Source organism: Myotis brandtii, unplaced genomic scaffold (genome assembly GCF_000412655.1).
Source record: "Myotis brandtii unplaced genomic scaffold, ASM41265v1 scaffold48, whole genome shotgun sequence".
In the NCBI taxonomy this organism is placed as follows: domain Eukaryota; kingdom Metazoa; phylum Chordata; class Mammalia; order Chiroptera; family Vespertilionidae; genus Myotis; species Myotis brandtii.
This window is the reverse complement of record NW_005368341.1, coordinates 8,365,474-8,389,139: the sequence shown is the minus strand read 5'-3', so window position 1 is coordinate 8,389,139 and position 23,666 is coordinate 8,365,474. Positions and strand designations below refer to the sequence as shown.

General features: G+C 38.1%; 1 protein-coding gene across 1 annotated transcript in view; it reads left to right on the top strand.

The window, feature by feature from the left end:
• Positions 1-23,666, top strand: part of CFAP69 (cilia and flagella associated protein 69) — a 53,508-nt gene that overhangs the window by 6,000 nt on the left and 23,842 nt on the right. The window contains exons 2-11 of the mRNA XM_005876116.2: positions 3,761-3,820; positions 5,378-5,443; positions 7,491-7,600; positions 10,588-10,664; positions 12,303-12,401; positions 15,943-16,092; positions 16,196-16,373; positions 17,801-17,924; positions 22,267-22,315; positions 22,412-22,533. Coding sequence (XP_005876178.1) covers positions 3,776-3,820; positions 5,378-5,443; positions 7,491-7,600; positions 10,588-10,664; positions 12,303-12,401; positions 15,943-16,092; positions 16,196-16,373; positions 17,801-17,924; positions 22,267-22,315; positions 22,412-22,533 — 1,020 coding nt within the window. The 5' untranslated portion in view covers positions 3,761-3,775. The remainder of the gene's footprint in view (positions 1-3,760; positions 3,821-5,377; positions 5,444-7,490; positions 7,601-10,587; positions 10,665-12,302; positions 12,402-15,942; positions 16,093-16,195; positions 16,374-17,800; positions 17,925-22,266; positions 22,316-22,411; positions 22,534-23,666) is intronic.

Below are 23,666 nucleotides of genomic sequence, written 5' to 3'. Positions count from 1 at the left end.
AGGACCCCCCTCCCTGAAGGGGGTGTGTCCAGCCTGAAAATGGCCCTCAGCCCCTCACCCAGGCTGGCCAGGCACCCCAACAGGACCCCCCTCCCTGAAGGGGGTGTGTCCAGCCTGAAAATGGCCCTCAGCCCCTCACCCAGGCTGGCCAGGCGGGAATGACTGGTCACTATGACACACACTGACCACCAGGGGGCAGATGCTAAATGCAGGAGCTTCCCCCTGGTGGTCAGTGTGCTCCCACAGGGGGAGCTCTGCTCAGCCACAAGCCAGGCTGACGGCTACCAGCACGGCGGTGGTGGCGGGAGCCTCTCCTGCCTTCTCAGCAGTGCTAAGGATGTCCGACTGCAGCATAGGCCTGCTCCCTGCTGGCAAGTGGACATCCCCCAAGGGCTCCCGGGCTGCCAAAGGGATGTCTGACTGCCAGCTTAGGCCCAATCCCCCAGGGAGCGGGCCTAAGCCAGCAGGTGGTCATCCCCCGAGGGGTCCTAGACTGCGAGAGGGTACAGGCCAGGTTGAGGGACCCCCCCAAGTGCACAAATTTTTGTGTACCGGGCCTCTAGTCTAATATAATTACATTGATCAAATCTCTTCACCTCTTTAGGCCTATTCCCTTTGCTAGTGTTAAACAAAACTTTCATGGCTGAAGCCTTTCCAAAAGAAAGGGTTTATTGAGCCATATGCTAGCCAGAGAAGCCACAGGTCATTGGGCATGAAGTCTGAACCAGCAGCAGCAGCAGGGCTAGATGGAGGAGACAACACGTCTGTGGTTCTGGGGTTGGCGGGCTCTTTTACACATCACGTAGGGGAAGGAAGATACAAGTTGTTTGGAAACAATTTACATGGGCTATAGGTAAAGGGGGTGGGGGAAGGTGAAATGAGGCTAGTCCTGGGATCATACATAGTCCGTAGGGAGAAGTGCTTGTTCCTTTGGATTGCTTGGGGGCAACAGCCTGGAAAGTTCGTGTGTAAGCAAGAAGCAGAGGCTCCTAGTGGTCAGTGGTGCCTGGCTGTTCTCTTTAGATGATCATGGAAATAGCTACCTGGGATTTAATTCAGGGTTTCAATGTAAGCTCAGGAACGTAAGCAGTTTTATGTTGGTTTTGCCCTGCAGTTGTTAACTGATTAACCTCTCTGTCTCTTTCTCCCACCCTCCGCCTTGCTGTAATTAATTTAGAACAGCTCAGAATTTTCTTCTTGTCACTAAATGTGAGCCAGTACTAGATGAGTATTTCCCCAAACCTGAGGGACCATCACAACCATCTCAGGAGCTTTAAAAACAAACAGACATTGTACTGTAAAAATGTGCCCTACCCCGGATCTATTCTACAGCATCCTCAGTGTGGAGCCAGGGGCTCTTAAAATGCTCCCTCAAGTGAGTTTAGCCTCAGAACCACTGAACTAAATGATGTTTAAGGTCTTTGCCTTTCTTAAAGTTCCTCAGCTCAACTTCTCTGTCCTATTTTTAGGGGTTTCCAATGCATAACTGTACGTTATCTGTAACATTTGCTCGGCTTTGTGCTACTTCCTGAGGACAGAAACCTTGTCTGTTGGGCGTTTTCTGTAGTGTTCCCCATTTCCTCCAATATGCACCAGCAATATCCAGCACAAAACCAGGTACACAGGAGGTGATATGTAATATTTATTTAATGAGTCCCCTTCTCTCTTTTTGAATTTAAATCTTACCCTGTTGGTGGTGGTGTGAGAACAGCACCAGGTGTTAGATCAGACCAGTGGGGTTAGATTGGACCCGGGTTCAGCAACCTGGGTACTTGAGTTCTGGCTAGGAAAGAATTCAGAGTCAAGACTCAAACTATAAGAGAACATTTATTTGCGAAATCACAGAGGTAGAAGTAATCCGTAGATGAAATGGGCTTAGGAAAGTAGTTATAGATGCAAAGGAAGGGCCCTTACTTAGAAGTGAGGAAGGTCAAAGTGATACACCTGAGGGAAAGTGGGGAGGGAAAGGGAAAGATGAGGGAATGCTCCTGAGGGGGTGCCGGATCCTCTGACCTAAAAGTTTTAAGGGTGGAGGTCCCAGGGGAAGGTCTCAATAGAATATTGAGCAGCTTTCCAGGGGTGTCCTTTCAGGGTTGTTAATTTTTTAAATAAAATCATTTTAAGTAAATAAATTCATTCCAATACTTATTCTGCAGACTTAAAGTTCAAAAATTGTTTTTGCAAGACATTTTTTTAAGGTCAGAATATATGAGTGTAATTGTGAGAGGAAAAGAAAATCTAGACTTAAGAGGCAAAGGAATAATGACCCTGTAAAAATATGGAAATGTATGCATTATAGCTTTAAAAGTCAAAAGTACAATGGTGTTAATACTAAATGAAATTATGTAAAGCATTTATACATGTAAATAAAAACAGAAAATAATATGTGAAAATATTTAAAACCAGAAAATAACATAGGTTGTATTTAGATGATAGGAATAAGTAGGATTTTTCCCCTTTTGTATATTTTTATATCATCATGACATCATCTTTTCAAATGGTTATTTTAAAATAGAAGTAAGTGTGAAGGGAGGATTGATAAGAGGAAGGCAACAAAGGAGACTGGGATAGCTTAACTCATATAAGAGGAGTAAGCAATTTTGATATAACATTTGAATTAAAAAGAAAATGTTATGCAAGGAAACATTAATCCCCAAGTTAAATGTAGCCAAAACTGTATTTAGAATTTGGGGACTTCTGTATTATCATAAATACTTACACTCTGGATGATAGCACCTCCTGTTTCCTTCCCCACTTACCTACAATGAACTTGCTACTCGAGGCCCAGTGTTTGGTGTTGGGGTTGCCAGAAAACAAGTCTTTGCCCTCAAGTGAACTTTGGGGCAGGGCATGGTGGGGGATAAATCTGTAGACCATTTTAGAGCAACACTGATGGGAATTGTAACGGACATATGCTTAGGGTGCGATGGGAGCACAGAGGAGGGACATTTGCTCCACCCTTTTTCATCCCTTGGGGAGGTGACACCCGAGCTGTTGCTTGAAGGATCAATCTATGGAGGTTAACCAAGGAGAGGAATAGGATTGTGACAACATAATTGGGAACAGAGGAGGGGGTCAGGGGTGTTAATGGAGAGTCACTGAATGATTCAGACTGGTTGTGTTCAGACTTGAGTTTTATTATTTTTGCCATAGAGTGGAGGATGATGTTGAAAGTACGAGAGTAGATGGAGGCAGGGAGAACAGCAAGAAAGTAATTGAGTGAGAGATGAGAACCAAATAAATCAGTAAGAGGAAATGGGCTCAAGAAATACTAAAGATGTAAAAGCTGTAGAACTTGGAAGTTTCTGTTTTCCAATGTGGATGACAGTGAGAATGCTGGGACCACCGAGAGAGGGAATACCTAGCTCAGAAAGGCGACCTCTACCTCTAGGTTAGAAGTTAGTCTTGTGTGTATCTGCGTAGGCAAACTCAGTGGGTTGTAATGAGATGTGTAATATGCATGATGAAGAAAAGCGTGGAAGTGCTATTATTCCAGATGCTCTTTTGGGCCTCTTGGACCTAGTGAAACTTAGACATTAATATTATAAGATGATACTAGAATTCAAGAGGTTTGTGTTTTTTTAACTCCAAGATTTATTTTTACTCCTAAAAGGTCTCATCTGCTATTTATTCTTCGCTCACTGTCTCTTTGTCATAGGATATTTTTAAGTTGCCAAGGGATAAATAATATCATGAAAATACTATGTTTGATGTAACTTCTTGATTCTCATAGAATACTAAGTGTTGTATGTTTTTTTAGGGTGCTTTAAAGCCTATGGACCTAAATAGTATCATCAAACTCCTTGAAGAGACTGCTCAAGTAAGCTTTGAGAGAAAATGTTTCTGCTATATCATTTATAAACTGTGATTCCCCTGAAAGGTAACATGTATTCCCCCCAACATAAATCTCATTTCTCTCCTCTTGAAACCATTTCAAATATTCAAGGACTGTTTAAATTTAGTATGAATATAGTTAACCTGGTAAGGAAGATGGAGGAGGAGACTACATTTGGTTTTGTGGAATGGACAAATCCATGGTAAATATAAACAGAAGGAATCATAGGAGTAGAGAAAGGCTCATCTAGCCTCTGTATTTGCTTGTTACCAAGTATGATTTGGGGACCAAGGACAGAAAAAGTGTATCATGATGTACTACTTAAGTTTTTCTGATTTGAAATCAGGTTAGAGATACATATTCATAATACTCATAGGTAGTTTATTTTGAGAGAAATAATATATAGAATGTAATGGAAATAAAATTATTTTAGATAAAACTCAAAATTGAGAGCTCAGCATTGGGAAAAAGGATAATAAATACATATGTATATATGCCCACACACCCCACTCTCCTGACATTACCTAAGAACTGACTGACTGCCTAAAAGCCAGCACACACCATGAAATTACTACAAGATGAAGATTGCATGCTTTTAGGAAGTGGAAAGTGACAGTGGTAGAGCAAATCAAAACAAAAACAATGTCCTGTGATTAGTAGGCACCAAAATTTAGTCGTTGTTTTAACATTTTTTTAGTCTCTGCATTTTATATAGAAGAAAAAATACAATAAAAGTAATGACTCCATAAGAATTTATCTTTTGCTGGCTATGTTTGTTGTGAAAGTTATTTTTAATTGTAAATACATGTGCATTTTTATAAGAAGAAAATTCAACTACATATAGCTCCTACTAGTTGTTATTAAGTATAGACAAAAAAAGGAGGGGGAGCGCTATAAAAAATGCCACAGCATCTTACAAACAATTTAAAGATTAAAAGGATAGAAGTGATTCAGTCATGAAAAGATATCACTGTATAGGGTTTTGTTTTGTTTTGTTTTAATTGGCTGAAGCTATTTGGTTTGTACCAGTACACTGGGAATATTTTAGATTACAATTTCTGGAGTCAAGTTGCCAAATTTGACTCCTAACACCACCACTTACTATCTGTCTGATTTTGGACAAATTGCTTAGTGTTTCAGTTTGAGGTTTTTATTCTGGAAAAGAGGAATAATAACAGTATTTTCCTAATGGGGTTGATTTGAAGATTGGCATGTATGTATGGTTCCTAAATGGTCCCTGGCACAGAAAAATGCTCAACACGCTTCCAATGCTGTTACTATTATTTCTGGAAACAATTACTGCTCTTGTAGTAATCTAGTTTTAATTTTCAATTTCCTAATCAAATTTCCTAATCTTATTTTTACCTTCATGTTTCAGGAAACATTTTATCGTCCTTATATTATAATACAGTAATTGAATTATAATTTTAATGGACAATTTCTTGATAATCTTAATGTCTACTTTCTTTTTATATTAATAAAAAAATTATATCGCACCAGTTTTAATAGCATAAAAGAACTAAAACAGATCATTTGTTTTAGGATGATTTAGAAGAAAAACAACTTAAATCTGTCAAGACATTGGTGCAGTATTATCAGAATGGATTTGTATCCTTTACTTATATATGTATGCTTATTTCATTTATCCTGAAATGGGAGAATTTTAATTAGAAAATGTATTCGTTTCCTATTGCTACTGTAAGTTACCACAGAGTACCTTAAAACAACATAAAATTTTTGTCTTATACTTCTGGAGGTCAGAAATCCAAAATCTGCTTCACTGAGCTAAAGGGAAGGTGTTCCTTTTGAAGGCTCTGAGGACAACTCATTTCCTTGCCGCTCCGGCTTCTAGAGGTGGCCTGCATTCCTCAGCCACTGGCCCCTTCCTCAAAGTGTCATCACTCTCGCCTCTGCTTCTGTCATGGCATTTCCTTCTCTGGTACTCCGCTGCCTCTCTCTTTCCCTTATAAGGACTCTGCGATTACATTGGTCTATCTGGATAATCTAGGGCAGTGGTTGGCAAACTCATTAGTCAACAGAGCCAAATATCAACAGTATTTCTTCAAAATAGACTCGCCCAGGCCGAAAACCGACTTCTGCGCATGGGCCACGAAGTTTCAATCGCACTGTACGTGCGCGCCCGCACGTGGTATTTTGTGGAAGAGCCACACTCAAGGGGCCAAAAAGCCACATGTGGCTCGAGAGCCGCAGTTTGCCGACCACGGATCTAGGGTAACTTTCTCATCTCAAGATTTTTAACTTAATCACTGAAAAGTCCCTTTGCCACGTAAGGTAACTTCATAAGTTCTGGGCATTAGGATGTGGACATCTTTGGACAGGCCATTCTGTCTACACAGAAAATAGCTAACATTTTGTTTTTTTTACAAAATTATATTTTTCATTTATCAGAAAATGAAATGTATAATTGAAAACAGTAAAATGCAGTTAATTTGGCGTAGATAATGGCAGTTCTAAAGACACAAAGAGACAGTGGATAAGGTTAGGAGGGCCATGTAATCTTATTTCTACCAATTTACTTGAGTACTTCTACTGTTAATAAGCTTATCATATTATAGGCATAACAGCACCTCATGAAAGTTGTTAGGAAGACTAGATGAGAAGACATGCAAGTGCTTGATAATCTGCAAAATATTACATAAACATAAGATAGTATCCTCACTAAATATACCACCCTGATCAGAATATGTGGAAACTCCTGTGTCTCAAAACTCATGCTTAAGAACTAATTTGTTATTGGGTAGCTGCTGTTGTTTTAATCTTTGCATAATATAATAATTTTGCCACAGGAAACTCTCACTTTCTGTAGTATTCTTGCTACAAAATCTATGAGATTTGTTTATGTACCAGTTGGGGTAATATAAAAGGTGCTTTTACCTGAAGATCTATAGGTAGTACATTTTGCTTTCATACTAGTTTTAAATGAAATAAGATCTCAACCAATTTAAACCTTAAAAACAAGAGAATGCATCTCAATAATATTAATAAAGTGATGCAGAAAAGTAAGATAGGTTTGGGTTTCTTATTCTGGAGCAGTTAATGTTTACTGTGAGTGGGTGGAGATGCCTTCATGATTTTAAATATGATTAAGCCATTAAGTTAATTTTTTTCAACTAAATCCGTAGGGTAGTAGTTGGTAATCAAATTCTAAAGGTGTTGTGAGAGGAGAAAAAAATATTTTGCGTAAAGGGTCACTGAGACAAAACTTAAATAATATTTCCTTAAAAATATGGTTCTAAGTTTTCCTCTTTAGTCCTTCAAGTTAGTATAATTAAAATAGTGTCACCCAGCCAGTGTTGCTGAGTGGCTGAGCATTGACCTAGGAACCAAGAGATCATGGTTCGATTCACAGTTAGGGCACATGCTCGGGTTGGGAGCTTGATTCTCAGTTGGGGGCATGCAGGAGGCAGCCAATCAAAGATGTTTCTCTCTCATCGATGTTTCTATCTCTCTATCCCTCTCTCTACCTCTCTCTAAAAAAAGAAAAATATCAATAAAAACATATTTTTTTAAATGTCAACCATATTTAACATTATAGGAATTCTATAGATTTTCTTGGCACAGGTGTTATAAAGGATATGTTCATAAATATAAATATATGAATCTTAATTTTATTTCTTAACTAAAAATACTAAAGCCCCTAAGGGATTTGGCACAGATATTTAAAATTCTGAATCTATGTGCAGGAAAAATTGAAAACCAGCCTCCTTTTCTAGAACCTGCCTATAATATCATAAAATTATGTGGGTAAGTTGTTTTCCTTTAACTTTATTTTATATTAGCATGCAGCATTTTATTATGTTTTATTTTGCATTATAAAAATATTATGCATTATGGTAGCATAGTGATGCAGAACTCAGAAAACTTCACTTGATCACTTACCAGCAGTTGGTATTTCAAAGGTAGTCAATTTTATTGTAGTCTGAGATTGCTTACCACAAGAGATTAAATTGCAAATATATTTTTAAAAATTTTCATAATAACTTGCTCTCACAGTAATGATAAATCCGAGATGAAACCAACAAATTGTAATATCTTTAGAGAATCCTTGAGACAATTTATGGACAATGCTTAATAGTTTTAGTCTAGTTTTCTTCTCTCTTTAGAAAATTTGACTCTCAAAGATGTATTAGGTTCTGATTCATGTTTAATTGATTTTCCAAATTTGAATAAAGAATAAAATGTCAACAATTATTTGTGATATATGTTTTTAATGTAATTAGAGGTCAGAATTATAAAATTAATCTGCACAATCCTCTGTGCTGTTGTTTCTCCAACCATTTCGGGGAACTAGGAATATTTTCTGCTTCCTTTCTGCCACATACTGGCTAATCAAGATACACATTAAAATCTCTGTTTTTAGTTTTCAATAAAATATAGTAGAGGAGATTTCTTAAAGTAGAAACAAACCTTCCTGGCAATTTAACCTTTCAAACTTTCCTACCAATTTAGCTTTTTAAATACTGTGTTTCTTTTAATATGCAAATATGATATTAGTGAGACTGTATACCTAGTAGGTTTTAACTCACATTTTTAGATTTAGCAGCAATAATATTTAAATTTTTATAATTACATTTACTTTTTTGATATCTGAACAAAATAATCAAAAATAATTTATTGAATGCCTTTGTCATGCCTTCCTTTTTAATAGAGACCATGAAAAATAAAGACCTAAAGAATCACTCTGGTGCTTTCAAGGAACTTTAATATAAATTGGCAATTATGATATTGATGTGAGATCATATATATAAAATGTTTTCGAATTTTGAAGCTGTGCAAGTCCTAGAAAACCAGGTTCATAAGTATGACTTTCAACATCAGTGCCCCTACAGAGCTCCATCAAGGACTTGTTCTCTGTGAGAGCTGTGACTAAGTATTTCATTATGTAATATGATAAATCTTTTTATTTTTTTATTTTATTTTTAAAAAATATATTTTATTGATTTTTTACAGAGAGGAAGGGAGAGGGATAGAGAGTTAGAAACATCGATGAGAGAGAAACATCGATCAGCTCCTGCACAACCCCTACTGGGTATGTGCCTGCAACCAAGGTACATGCCCTTGACCAGAATCGAACCTGGGACCCTTGAGTCTGCAGGCCGACGCTCTATCCACTGAGCCAAACCGGTTAGGGCGATAAATCTTTTTATTTACACTCTTTACTTTCCTTCATATTTCATAATTGTTCTTATTATTTTATTTTTCCCCCTACTTTCCTAATTTCTGCTTTTGTCCTGCATTTCTCCACACCTCATCCTCACTTGATTCACTTTTCAAGATATTTTGGGGAGATAAAAACATTGAAAGTAAAATACAGCCTTTCTGTTTTGGCTTATGAGTAGTATGCTTTTCTTATTGCATCAGAACTATAATGCTTGCCCTAGCTGGTTTGGCTCAGTGGATAGAGCATCGGCCTGCGACCTGAAGAGTCCCGGGTTTGATTCCAGTCAAGGGCACATGCCTGGGTTGCAGGCTCATTATGTCCCCAGTAGGGGGCGTGCAGGAAGCAGCCGATCAATGATTCCCTCTCATCATTGAAGTTTCTCTCTCTCCCTCTCCCTTCCTCTCTGAAATCAATAAAAATATATTTTTTAAAAAGAACTATAATGCTTATCTTTTTTCATACACTTTTTGGTGGAAAACTCTTCTGATGCTTTAACTTTTAGGTTGTTTCCTTTGGTAGCAAAGGGAAAAGTTTGAAGGACAAGTATAACTAATTTTTAGAGTTTAATATGTTATTTGTTGCAAATGAAAAATTTTGACCAACACTTGAAAGAAACTTCTGTGGCATTTATAAAATATTCCTTTTCATAGTTTGCCCTTGAAATATCTTTCAATTCCAACTGGTGCATATATATAAATCTCCACATGTGATATTTCTAAATGCTGTTTTTCAACTATTTGGTTAATTTTTCTTGAAAAGTGTTAATTAATAGTCCTATATATAGTACATATAAGATATATGTATTATATTTTAAACAAATAGTATAGGAGCTTCAAATTTTAAATTCATAAAATGCCAACATAGTTTTTCCTTTGTGTTTAAGAACTTTTATATCTCCTTTGACATTTAGACAAACGACCTAGGTTCTACTGCCTTATCTTTTATAATTTCTAAATAAATATTTTTCAAATAACTTTGATTATAGTAGTTGTGAAATGTGATCCTAACTTTAATTTCTTAGTGTCTCACAAAATATATCTGTTATTTTGTGGACAGTAACTGATCCAGTTAATAAGGGAAAGGTCATTGCCTTTTAAGAACAAATAGACCATTGATCTATTAACTAGTTTCAGAAACTTCCGAAAAAGCCCTTGAACAGCTTTTAAGTTACAGCTAAGCCCAGATCTGTGATTTGTATCAGATTATCCAATGTCTTCCTAATTTTGATGGAAGTACACCTACAATCACTTATTATTTTGCCTCCAAAGAGAAAGAGGATTTTTAAGGGTTGTTTTTTTTTGATGCAGTATTGCAAGATGGCTTTCTTAACCCTCACCTTTTGTCCACTTCTCTTCACTTTTATAAGTCTACTTTATTTTATTTATTATTGTTCAGTTAGTTAGAAACACACAAAAAATGTTTTTGATAGTCATCAATTCCCCAGGGCTAAAGAATAGAATATTATTCTCATTTTGTTCTTTAGAAAAGAAAATTTTCCCTGCTTTCCGAGTGATGCTTCAGTTAAGGACTTTATGAAACATAACTTGTACATTCTTTATTCTTATTGAAGCTTGCCATTCTTGAAAAAGAAAGTATCAGATGAAATAACATATGCTGAAGATACTGCTAAATCAATCGCGCTTCTGGGTAAGTTAAGATTGTTTTAAGATAGAGGATTATAATATATCAGGCCTGATTGATAAGAAAGAAATGTCTCTTTCACTAAATTTGACTAAGAGTCCTTCTCCAAATCTAGGCTCTTTTCTTGTTTTCTGGTTGAAAATTTATCATAGTGTGCTTGGTGATCATTTTTGTATTGTTTTCCCCTTGAGTCTTTTATGATACCAACAAGACTCTGTGTTCCTTAAATATAAGGACTGGCAGATACTTCTGTGTACTTATTTGTCTTGATTTTATTTAGTGCAATTAAATATTTGTTAACTTTTTTTTGTAAATTAGAAGTATGTGTCCCTCTCAGTAATTCCAAAAATGTTTTCAACTTTGCACTCTAATAATTCCTAGAATCATTAAAAGCCAAATTTTTCAGTAAACAACCTAATCATAAAATGGTGGAACATTAAGAACTTGAGCATAATATACATAAACATGAAGGTACCTGTGTTTTCTATTCAAAATATGAAAAACATAAAACAGCAGGCTTTGCTTTTTGGTTATTGCTTGATTTTCTAAAGAAAGAAAATAATTTTCTGGGAAATGAAATCAGTCAAACACTAGCTCCTTGATTCGCCCTTGAGTACATGACAGCATGTTCCCAAAACAATTCCTACATTAAATTTATACTTATTAATTTAGGTCCTTGTTTGTATAAGGGAACCAAAAGGTACAGAATTGGCCCAACAAATGAAAAATAGGTACTTACTGAACTGTTATGTTCCCAGTATTATATTCCATACTGAAAGATGAGAGAGACTCAACTAGAATAAGTAAAAAGCATTTTTAATTTTTAACATAGACACTAACACTTTTAGGTCTAAATATGTTTCATAGTTCCTAATTGTAGATATCTTGGGAATATTATTATGGTCTAGAGTAGGTGAAACATCAAGAAAATTAGGATACACACGAGGTATTAGATAAGGTGACCTTAAGGAGCAGGTGGGCTGAAAACTAATGGGAAACTTGAATGGTGAATCTCTACCATCAGTGGAAATTTACAATAGGAAGCCAACCCAAAAGAAGACATGGTATAACAGATAAGAAGCGTAAGTTTGGTTGATAACATTTTAAAAAATGCCACTATTGCCCTTATTATTTTTAAATGTTGCCTCCAAGAGTGTTGGCAGACATTTATATGATAAATACAAGGCCCATTTCTTACTGTGTCAATTTGCTCTTTGCTGGATGACTGCCCACCTACCAAACACACTCCTGTCGCACTTGAGGGCAATATGAACTCAGTTTAAAATGAGCTCTCTTTATATTGTTCTTTAGATTCCACATATAAATGAAATCATATGGTACTTATCTTTCTCTGGCTTATTTCACTTAGCATATTATTCTCCAGGTCCATCCATGCTGTTGAAAATGGTAAGATTTCATTCTTTTTTCTGACTGAGTAGTATTGTGTAAATGTACCATGGCTTTTTATCTACTCATTTACTGATGAGCACTTGGGCTGCTTCCAAATCTTGGCTATTGTAAATAATACTGTATTGATTTTCTGATGAGATATTTTTAAAAAACATATTACTAACACTTTATGCTTAAATTTGCAAATAAACTATGACAGTGTTATTAAATAGTATTCATTTATCTTTCTGGCAGGTAACTTAATGAAAATACCAAGTTCTGAATTGAGGGTACAAATTTGTAAGTGTATTGTTGACTTTTATCATGCAGAACCATCAAAGAAGCATATTACAGGTGAAGTTTTCAATGGTCTTTCAGTAATAACATCCTATCCTATATAATAAAGAGCTAATATGCAAATGGTCATCACACCCTCATGCCGTCACACTGTAATGGCTTAGACACTCAACACTGGGGAAAGAGAATTGGGGACCAGCCAGGCACAAATGAGCTCGCGAGAGAGGAATGGGGACCAGCCAGGCTGAGGCCCGGGAAAGGGACAAGCCGCCCGCCCCACAGTCCCGGGTGCATGTGGCTGCGGCCCGGGCAAAGCTGCCTGCCCACAGTCCCCTGTGGCTGTGGCCAGCCTGGGTGAAGCCAGCCCAGGTCCTGGGTGCCTGTGACCTGCCAGAGAAGGGAATCCTGGGTCTCAGGTGCAGGGCGAGGCAGAGGCGGTTAGGCACGATCAGGCCAGCAGGGGAGCAGTCAGGGGCAATCAGGCAGGCAGGCGAGAGGTTAGGAGCCAGGGGTCCCGGATTGCGAAAGGCAGTCAGACATCCCCTGAGGGGGTCCCAGATTGGAGAAGGTGCAGGCCAGGCTGAGGGACGCACCTCCTGTGCACGAATTTTGTGCACCAGGCCTCTAGTCCTATATAAAAGGCTAATCTGCAAATCAACCGAACGGTGGAATGACCAGTTGCTATGACATGCACTGACCACCAGGGGGCAGATGCTCAACGCAGGAGCATGGCTCAGTCAGAAGCCGGGCTAACTGCTGGTGAATGCAGCTGCGGTGGCGGGAGCCTCTCCTGCCTCTGCGGCAGCACTAAGGATGTCTGACTGACTGTTAGGCGACATCCCCCGAGGGCTCCCAGACTACAAGAGGGTGCAGGCTGGGCTGAGGGACCCCCCAAGTGCATGAATTTCGTGTCTTTATAAAACAGAATATTCTGTCCCATTTCTCTTTGAAATTGGGAAGAGAGTGGGATCATAAATGCAGCATATCAAAAAAAATTTTTTTTGGTAGTCTCAAGCTCTTTGGTCATTTTAAATTGAAAATTTTATATATTTTTTTAAATTTTAGATTTGCATGATATTTTTATTTTGATGCTAAATATTTATGATGTAATTTTTAAAGTCATACCCAAATTAGTGTAATTATTATTATTAGTTAATGTTAATTAATAGTGTTGCTAATATTATTTATTCTTTTCTAATTGTGTGAATCACACTGAATTGGGTGATATTAAGCAAAAAGCACTGGCACTGTGGAGGATATCATGTCATAGTTTCTATAATTTATAATCAATCTAGGAAGGGAGAGAATATATAAATTATATTTTTTAAGTTACATGTTTCTTAAGATAAGTGGAAATAAGACACCGTGGTAGAAAACAAAGATTACTCCTATAACTAGGGGAAAATGGGAAGACATCTGAAGTAAAGAAATGAATAAAAACATTTTTAAATGCCAGATTTGCACTATTGATGAGACAGACAAGTGGAAGTGTTTGGTAGATAGTAGACATTCGATACTAAAAGAAGAGACCAGAAATACAGGTTTGGATTTTATACAAATAGAGATGAAATTGAAGCCATCAGAATGGTTGAGTTTGCCAAAAGCAAGGGAACAAGAATAACATCATGGAGAGTGCCCCTACTGAACTTTGGGAAAAAAATGATTCAAAGAAATTGGCAGTGAAGGGAGGTTTAAAGAGAGGAAGAGAATCTAAAGATAGGCATGTCTTGAGTGCCAATGAATGAATGTTTGATGAAGGAAGAAATGGTCTCAGTGGCCAATACTGCAGAGGCTTCTGTAATTGAGGAATGAAAAGGCCAATGTGGTATCTGGAAAGTTGTGGTTAATCTTTGTCAGATTATTACCATAAAGTGGTCAGAGCAGGTGTAGGATTAAAGAGCACTCTGAAAGTGGAGGCAATGGGAGTGAATGTAGACAGACTTATATTTTAAGATCAGAAGAAGAAGGAAGATGGCTAACAGCCTAACTGGTAGCAAGATCAAAGAAAAACATGTTGTTTTTAATTTGTCTAAAAATGAAGTTTGTAGGCCTAGGAACAAGAAGCTAGTATGTGGGAGATGGGAGGGTGAAAATCCCAAAGTAAGCATGAGAGGATGGAATTAAGAGCAAAAGCTTAGGGTTAAACTTGGTAAAATAGAGGCACTCTTCTTTCAGATAGAAAGGGACGTGTATGAGATACGACAGAAGAGTGAAGGTGCCAAGAAGTGAGCTTGACCTTACTTTGATCAGGCTCTGAAAATTAGGAGCCATTGACCAGGCTCTCGCTAACTGTTTCACAGTTGATTTTAAGTGATGGGCACAGCTGATCACAGCTGAAAAGTCCTCAGTAGAGCAATTGTAAGAGACACAGCCCGGGAGATAGGAATCAAGGCCTTAATAATTGTAAACTCAATAGAAAAAGATACAGTGATATAAAGTATACATTTTGGTCTGTACCTCCAATAGAGCATTATGCAAGTAAAAATTATATGTGACAAGGGGAAAAGCTTACTATAAAATGTTTAGTGGCTGCAGTAGAATATACAATTCTGCATATATGTAGTATATTGCTAAAGTAATATGCATACATTAAAGTGTCAGCAGAAAATATACCAAAGTGTTAATATTGTTATCTCTAGACAGTGAAATTACAGGCAATTTTTGTTTTCCTCTTCATACTTTTTAAGTGCCGAACCCATCACAGGAGGGGACGGCCTTGAACAGGGTCAGACCTCAAATTCAGAAAGATAAGACAGACTGAGAGACATCTCAGAACTATGGCAAGAAATCTAGTTGGTCTCAAAAGTCAAGAAGTCAGGGAGGTAGATGAGTTATATCACTGAGAGAGAAAATAGCTGCATCTCAGGTGAGCAAACATGCACTGATGTTCGTTTAATCTCATTACATGTAGTTGGGCAGGCACCTGTGCAATTATGTCAAAAGGAGAGGTAGTATTTCCCATGAAAGCTAAGGAGGAAGGAAATTCTTGTGGGACATACCGCCAAGAATCAAACTTCCCTAACATACCATTACATTCACTAGCATCTATCAGAACAGCATTACCTCTTATTTCATTGCCAACATCACATAATTGCTGGTTCTGGAAAGCACTGAAGTAATGTGTTGACTTGAACAGTGAAAACATTCAGGGTCTGTAATCATGACATTTTTCTTTATGGAAAGACATATCTACTGACAAATAAAAAATATTGTTCCTTTTCAGAATTTAAGATGTGCCCCCAAATTTGTGGGATCAGCAAACTATGGACCACAGGCCAAAAGAGCCCACTATAAATAAAGTTTTACTGGAACACAGCCATGCCCACTTATTTTTATATTGTTTATGCCTGTTTTTATGGTATGGTAGCAGAGTTGAGTATTTGCAACAGAAACCTTATGACCCACAAGGTCTAAAATTGCTGGCCCTTTATAGAAAAAGTTTGCCTGTCCCTCTGCTAACCATTTTAATATGCCATACACTTTTTAAACATTTTGTTGTTATTGTTGTTGTTTATTGATAAATTACTCATTCCTTTGTCTTAACGTAGATGATACTATGTGAAATAACTGCACATATTTATTAACTAATTGTTGTTAGGTTACCAGCAAGCTAGCTCAGCATATAAGATTCAAATGGCTGAAGTCGGAGGATTGGCAAAAACAATGGTTCAGTCATTGGCCTTGCTTGAAAATCAACTTGTTGAGAAACTTTGGGTACTTAAAGCTCTGCAACATCTCTCAACTTCTGGTTTGTATATTATTAAATATGAACACTTCATTCCCCACTAATTTTGTTTCTATTTAATGTCAAGACTGTAACATAAACTATTTTTATTTAAATTTTTTTTCAGAAGTTAATTGTACTTTAATGATGAAAGCATATGCAGCCAGTGGCATCTGTGCTCACCTCAATGACCCAGATCCCTCTGGGCAGCTTCTGTTTCGCTCATCAGAAATACTTTGGAACTTACTAGAAAAATCATCAAAAGAAGAAATCATAAAACAACTTAGTAACCTGAAGTGTTTGCTGTAAGTATATGTGGTTAACTAGGAATGTTTTTTATCCTTGTGACATAACTAACATTTTTGTTTGCATTTGTGTTTCATTGGGCTTTGATTCATGTAATGGCTATGTTTTAGGACATCTCTTTTGTGCCGTTGTATAAATTCATCTGCACACAACAAGCCCCCTTTTTTTTCTACGTGGAAGGGATTTAAAGTAGCTTGTTAACAAAACTAAATTATGTCTTTGAATATGTATAAAGTAAAATTAGACATTTAAAAGAACTATTTTGTTTGTTCATTCAATAAATGTATTTTTGAATACTAGAAATCTAGTTGGTCTCAAAAGCTTATTCTAATTACTGAATAAACATTAGCAAAAATAAGAGTAAGCCTGTGAGTTACTCATTCATTTATTTATTAAGTAACTATTGTTTGCTCTGTGCCAAGTTCAGTAGTAGGCCATAGAAAGACAATTGAAAACAATACAGACATGGTCTCTGCTCTCCTGGAATTTGTTATGTTAGGAGAGACAGACAATTAAATAGGTAACTAATTGCGAGCCTACTAAATGCTATGGAAGACATTATCGTAAGGTGCCACGTGTTTTCCAGGAGAGGGTGAACCAGTACATTTTTGTCTGCAAGTGACTGAACATTCAACCCAACTGATTGAAGCAATTATAAGAAATTTATGAGCTATTGTAACTACAAAGTCAAGGGTAAAACTGGTTTCATGTGCAGCTGTATTCAAAGTCTAGACTCGCAGCATCATAACCCCAAATCACACAGGAGAGAAAGTGTGCTCTTCTGAAAGCACAAAGAAAATTCTTTGAATTGAGTCCCTGTGGGACCTGAGCATTCAGTGTTGGCCATATGCTCATTCCAGAGTGAATTACTAGTGACAAAGAGAAAGAATGCTCTTTGGCTAAAAGGAAGCTGAAGGCTGCTCACAAAACCAAAAGTGAGGAAAGAGGGAAGCCTAAATAAAAACAAGGGCACTGTTATCACAAGAAGGGTAAGTGGGTCCCAGGAAGCAAAGCAACAGCTGCGCATTGTGCAGGGAGCCTGACCCAGACTCGGAGAGTTACTGAATGCTTCCTCATGAGCCCTAACCTGGTATCTGAATAATAAATACAAACTGGCAACACAGGAGGGTTTTGCATGCAAAGAGCGTCCTAGACAAGAGAACAGAAGTGAAAATAGAATGTAGCAAAATCAAAAACCTGAAAAATTCGATATGGATGAGGAGCAGAAAGTTCAACGTAGAATAGTGAGGGATGAAGCTAACAATGTTAGCAGGGACAGTGAATTAGGGGCAGACTTGGAAATATAGAAAAGATTAGAAATGCTTTGCAATGAATAATATAATATGAAAAAGGAGATTTTGTTGACAGACACATAAGTAATATTTCCATAAGAATATGGTTTTAAAAGTATGATTTTACTTTCCAGAACTTTAAAGGAAGTTTTCAAACATCTGTTTACAAGAGGTTTTAGTGATTATGACCGTCAGCTTAGAAACGATATATTAGTGATCACTACAATTATATCTCAAAATCCTGAAGCACCAATGGTTGTAAGTATGAGTAAATTGTATTAATTTAGATTGTGGATGGGGGTGGGAGTGTGGGGAGGGAGCAGTAAACTATGTCCTAATATTTATGTACTTTGTTGTAATGCCAAGTTCTGTGGTAATTTAGAATGGTCACCAGTATAGTCACACTCTGCCAATTCTTCTTCCTGTTGCCTTTGGAAACTTGAGGTATTCATCTAATCTAATAAAAGAGAAACATGCAAATTGACCGCACCTCTGCTATGCCCAAGCCACGCCTACCAGGCAATCAGAGTGACTATATGCAAATTAACACAACCAAGATGGCGACCGGCAGACACGGAGCTGGAGCAAGCAGGAGGCTTGGTTTCCCCGGCGATGGAGGAAGCCAAGCTTCCCGCCTGCCCTGGCAGCCCTGAGCTCCGTTGAAGGCAACAAAGTTTCAATTATAGAAGACAAATAAATCCCAGATACCTGCTTCCAGCCAGCCTCCACTGGGAGCTTGGGTGGCTGGGGGCCGTGGCCAGCCTGCAAACAGCCACCGGCACCTCACCCAGGCTGGCCAGGCACCCCAGGGGGGAACCCCACCTTAAAGGGGGTGTGGCCAGCCTACAAACAGCCATCAGCCCCTCACCCATGCTGGCCAGGCACCCCAGTGGGGACTCTCACCCAGAAGGGGCTGTGGCCAGCCTGCAAACAGCCATCAGCCCCTCACCCAGGCTGGCCAGGCACCCCAGGGGGGAACCCCACCTTAAAGGGGGTGTGGCCAGCCTACAAACAGCCATCAGCCCCTCACCCATGCTGGCCAGGCACCCCAGTGGGGACTCTCACCCAGAAGGGGCTGTGGCCAGCCTGCAAACAGCCATCAGCCCCTCACCCAGGCTGGCCAGGCACCCCAGGGGGGAACCCCACCTTAAAGGGGGTGTGGCCAGCCTGCAAACAACCATCAGCCACTCACCCAAGCTGGCCAGGCACCCAAGCAGGACTCCCACCCTTATCCGGGACACACTTCAAGGCAAACAAGCTGGCCCCCACCCATGCACCATAATATAATAAATAAAAGGGTAATATGCTAATTGACCCTAACAGCAGAACAACTGGGAATGACTGGTCACTATGACACACACTGACCACCTGGGGGCAGACGCTCAATGCAGGAGCTGCACCCGGTGGTCAATGTGCTCCCACAGGGGGAGCTCTGCTCAGCCACAAGCCAGGCTGACGGCTTCCAGTATAGCGGTGGTGGTGGGAGCCTCTCCCGCTTCCTCAGCAGCACTAAGGATGTCCGACTGCAGTTTAGGCCTGCTCCTCGCTGGCAAATGGACATCCACCAAGGGCTCCCGGGCTTCCAGAGGGATGTCTGACTGCCAGCTTAGGCCTAATCCCCCGGGGAGCGGGCCTAAGCCAGCAGGTGGTCATCCCCCCCCCCACCCCCGAGGGGCCCCAGACTGCGGGAAGACACAGGCCAGGCTGAGGGACCCCCCCTCCCAAGTGCACAAATTTTTGTGCAACGGGCCTCTAATATTTTATAATTTACTCACATCTTTACCATTTATAATGTTTTTCTTTACTTCCTGATGATATGAGTTTTTAGCTGCTATTATTTCTCTTTTACCTGAACAACTTGCTGTACTATTTCTTGTGATGTTGGCTGCTGGCAACATATTCTCTTAGTTTTGTTTTGTGTATTATTTTTATCTGAAAATGTCTTTAATTCACCTTAATCCTTGAAATCTATGTTCACAGAATATAGAATTCTAGGTTAAAGTTTTTATTTTTTAGCACTTTAAAGATATTATTCCACTATCCTTGGGCCTCCATTGTTTCTGATAAGTATTTGTTATTTCAAATTGTTCCCCTCTGTTTTCTGGCTGTTTTTAAAGATTTTCCCTCTGTCTTTGGTTTACAGCAGTTGTACTCTGATAAGCCAAGATATGATTTTCTTTGTATTTGTCCTACTTGAGGTTCATAGAACTTCCTGAATATGTCAATTTAGGTCTTTCACTAAATTTAAAGAATTTTTGGCCATTATTTTTCAAGTGCTTTCAACCTCATTCTTTCTTCTTCTTTTGGAACTCTGATTACATGTATGGTCCACTTTTTTATATTGTCTCACAGGTTTGTGAAGCTCTGTTCACTTTTTCCTATTATTTTTCTCTCTATCCCTCAGATGGGATCATTTGTATTGTTCTATATATTTAAATTCACTTAGTTTTTTCCTGTCCTCTCCATTCTGCTGTTAATCCCATCCAATACATTTTTATTTAAGATGTTATCTTTTACAGTTTTAGAATTTCCTTTTGGCTCCTTTCTATAATTTATATTTCTTGGCTGAGAGTTGCTGTCTTTCCATTCATTATGAGCATCTGGTGTATTCCTCTGAAAAGTGTTTTGTTTTGTTGTTGTTGTTGTTTTTTGTATTAATAGGCATTTAATTTGGCTAAACTCATCCCAACAGTAGATGGCAGCTCCAATCTCAGTTCATTTCTTTTAGTCTCTCATATGAAATGCTTGAGTATGCCCTGCCCTTACATGGTTCAGGCATCAGGCAGAGATTTGGGAATTTTATATACAGAATTTGGGGTTCCCTTCCTCTGGCCCTCTTCTTTTTATATATTTATAGTTATTGATTTTAGAGAGGAAGCGAGAGGGGGAGAGAGAAACAATGATGAGAGAGAATCATTGATTGGCTGCCTCCTGCACACCCCCTATTGAGGATTGAGCCTGCAACCCGGGCATGTGCCCTTCACTGGAATTGAACCTGGGACCCTTCAGTCCACAAGCCAATGCTCTATCCACTGAGCCAAACCAGCTAGGACTGGCTCTCTTCTTTATGAGATTTATCCCTTCACTTTCCAGTGGCAGTGGTTGCCCTGTGATTGCTTCTGCCCTCTGGTTCTTCAAGCCATTAAGATTGCAAATTTACCCTGTTATTTAGCATTCCCACAAGGTGTAGACTAGAGGCTGGGCTTATTTTCAAAGCTTTTTATTTTATTTTAAGGGAAAACTCATGCAGTGCCACTTCCTCAAAGTCCTGACTCCCCTCCAATATCTGCTTGGTTTTGGTCACAGATAAATGTTTTTATATTTTATTCAGAATTTATAATTGGCACCGGCAAGAGGGTGTCTTAGAGGAGCTACTCAGCTATATCAGAAGCTTAGCTTCCCCATATTTTATACTGTAAAAGTCACTGGATGATTGACATCCTAGAGTAGAGATCTTTGCCCACAATATTCACGTATCAGCCACATACTTTCTAAGTTGTACTTAAAGGAAATTTGGCAGTGAAGGCGACAACTCCAAGTTAATGGGCATCAAGTGATCCCAAATAAGAGAACGGTCATGGAATTCATACTGTGTAAAAGGGGAAGCAGGCCCACATAGCTTCCTCGTCAAGGCTGCCATGTGTATGTGGATATATGTGTTTCTCTGGAAGCCTTAGTCAGTTAAGTTCTCATTAGCATCCTTGCAAACATTCGTGTGAATTTTCTGAATGTGAGTCAAAGCAATAACATCTCCACATTTTAAAGAAACCATCTTGATTCTAAATAGGAGGTACGTAAAACTGTAAGCTCAAAAGTCCAGGGTTTGCCCTTACAAACTCTACCTGACATATAGAGTCCAATTAGGATATCTCTGTCAGGAATGAGTTCCCTCACAGTGAGATGTTTGCAATTCTGGTCTTTCTTGAGGGCTTTTCATGTTAAGTAGGAACTGTTTTGTTACCTTTTGCCTAAACCTTTGACGTAATGACAGTGGTTGGGGCTAGGGTGGGAGCAGGGTTGTTTAAGGAGAAAAACTATTGAAAAGAATTACTTTTGTCTGGCCAGCGTGGCTCAGTGGTTGAGTGTTGACCTATGAACCAGGAGGTCATGATTGGATTCCTGGTTAGGGCACATGCCTCGGTTGCAGGCTCAATCCTGAGAGTGGGGCATGCCGGAGGCAGCCAATCATTGATTATCTCTCATCATTGATGTTTCTCTCTCTCTCCTTCTCCCTTTCTCACTAAAATAAATAAAAATATATTTTTTAAAAAGAAAACTACTTTCTTCCCTTATTTTGTCAATTGAAGGTATAAATAATGAATTACATAAGTAACTTTTTGTCTTAATACTTTGGATTTTTAACCAAATTTTAAAATTATAAAATAGTCTTGAATAATATATTCCTAAGTAAAATATTTCTTAGAACCTAAATTTAAGTTTATCTGGTTATCTATTTTCTTTTCTTGCTTTCATCCCTTCCTATTATTAGTGCTTTATGATCAAATAAATGATAAGGGGAATCTAGTAAAGATACTTGAATATTAGATAAATATGGGCATCTGTAACTTACTTTCCACTCTGTTTTATGTATCTATATTAGGAATGTGGCTTTACCAGGGATTTGATACTATTTGCAACCTTTAATGAAGGTAAAAACCATAAAACTTTCAACCTATAATTATCTTGATGAGCCTTCTATATCTATTTAGCTTTTATTTTACTGTTTCTGTTTTCCCCCCTCACAGTTAAAAGTGAAGATCCTTTGGTAAAAGGTCTAAAGCTTTCTAATTCCTATGAAGATTTTGAGTTGAAGAAATTGCTGTTCAATATACTAGTGATCTTATGTAAAGATTTAACTACAGTACAGGTAAAGCATAATTAAAACAAATATTAAAAGTGACTCACCTTGTAGTATAACTTTTTAAAAGTCATGGCTGCAAATATTTTATCGACCAAAATGTTTACCATCGAACGTAACAAACTCTTATTGGCTGGAGTTTCATCTTTTAAAAATTTCCTTTGATTATCAGTAAATAAACAGTGAACTTACCTAAATATAGACCATATAAACCAAAGAAAAACAGGAGAAACTTAGAGATTTATTTATATATTTAGTTCTCCTCAATAAGAGAACATAAAATGAAAGAAGATCCATATAGGCCCATCTAGCATAATAGTCTGTCTCTGACCATGGCAGCAAGGGTTGATTCTGCTGGAGGAATGCTAATATTTGCTGCCAATCTCAAACCCTTTTGAACCTGCCCTTCTCCATACCAACCTAATGTCTTTACGTTGTTTTTTTATTATCCATGAATTTGTCTTAATCCTTTACAACCTACATAACAGCATGATGTAATTTGAAGAACACTGGGACTGAATTTTACTTCTGTTTTATCACCTACTAGCCATGTGGTCTTGGCAGAATCACCTAAACTTTCTGAGACTCAGTCCCTCCTTCTATAAAAGGAAGATCATAAAACTCCTGCCCTGCTTACAAGGCTGTTATGAGATTGATTCAAGAGATTAAGATGAAGGCTTCATAAACTGTAAAGTGACAGAAAAAAAAAATGTACTACTTACAATCCCGTTAGTTTAGTTATTTCCCACGTTAAGTGAAGTTTCATTTTAGTCCTAAAACTCATTCAATCTCCAGGGGGTTACCATGAAAAAGAACGGGGAATTCATTCTGTCAGCATCTTGAATGATAATTTAAAGGTGGTTTGCATAGTGGTTAAGGCTCCTGTCAGATGGAATCCAGTGCTGTCACTTTCTAACTATGTGATCTTGAATACTAGTGGGTTTAGTTTCTCTAAATCCCACATATCTCTACTTCAAATTGAGTGTAATACCTACCTCAGGGGATTATTATGAAGATTAAAAGAGCTCAGAATTTTCTCGGTAATGCCACTTTGATGAATATATATACTAAAAAATGCTCAGAAAAAGTAAAAAATATCTTTATAGTTATAACTTTATTATATCAAATATATATGTATACAT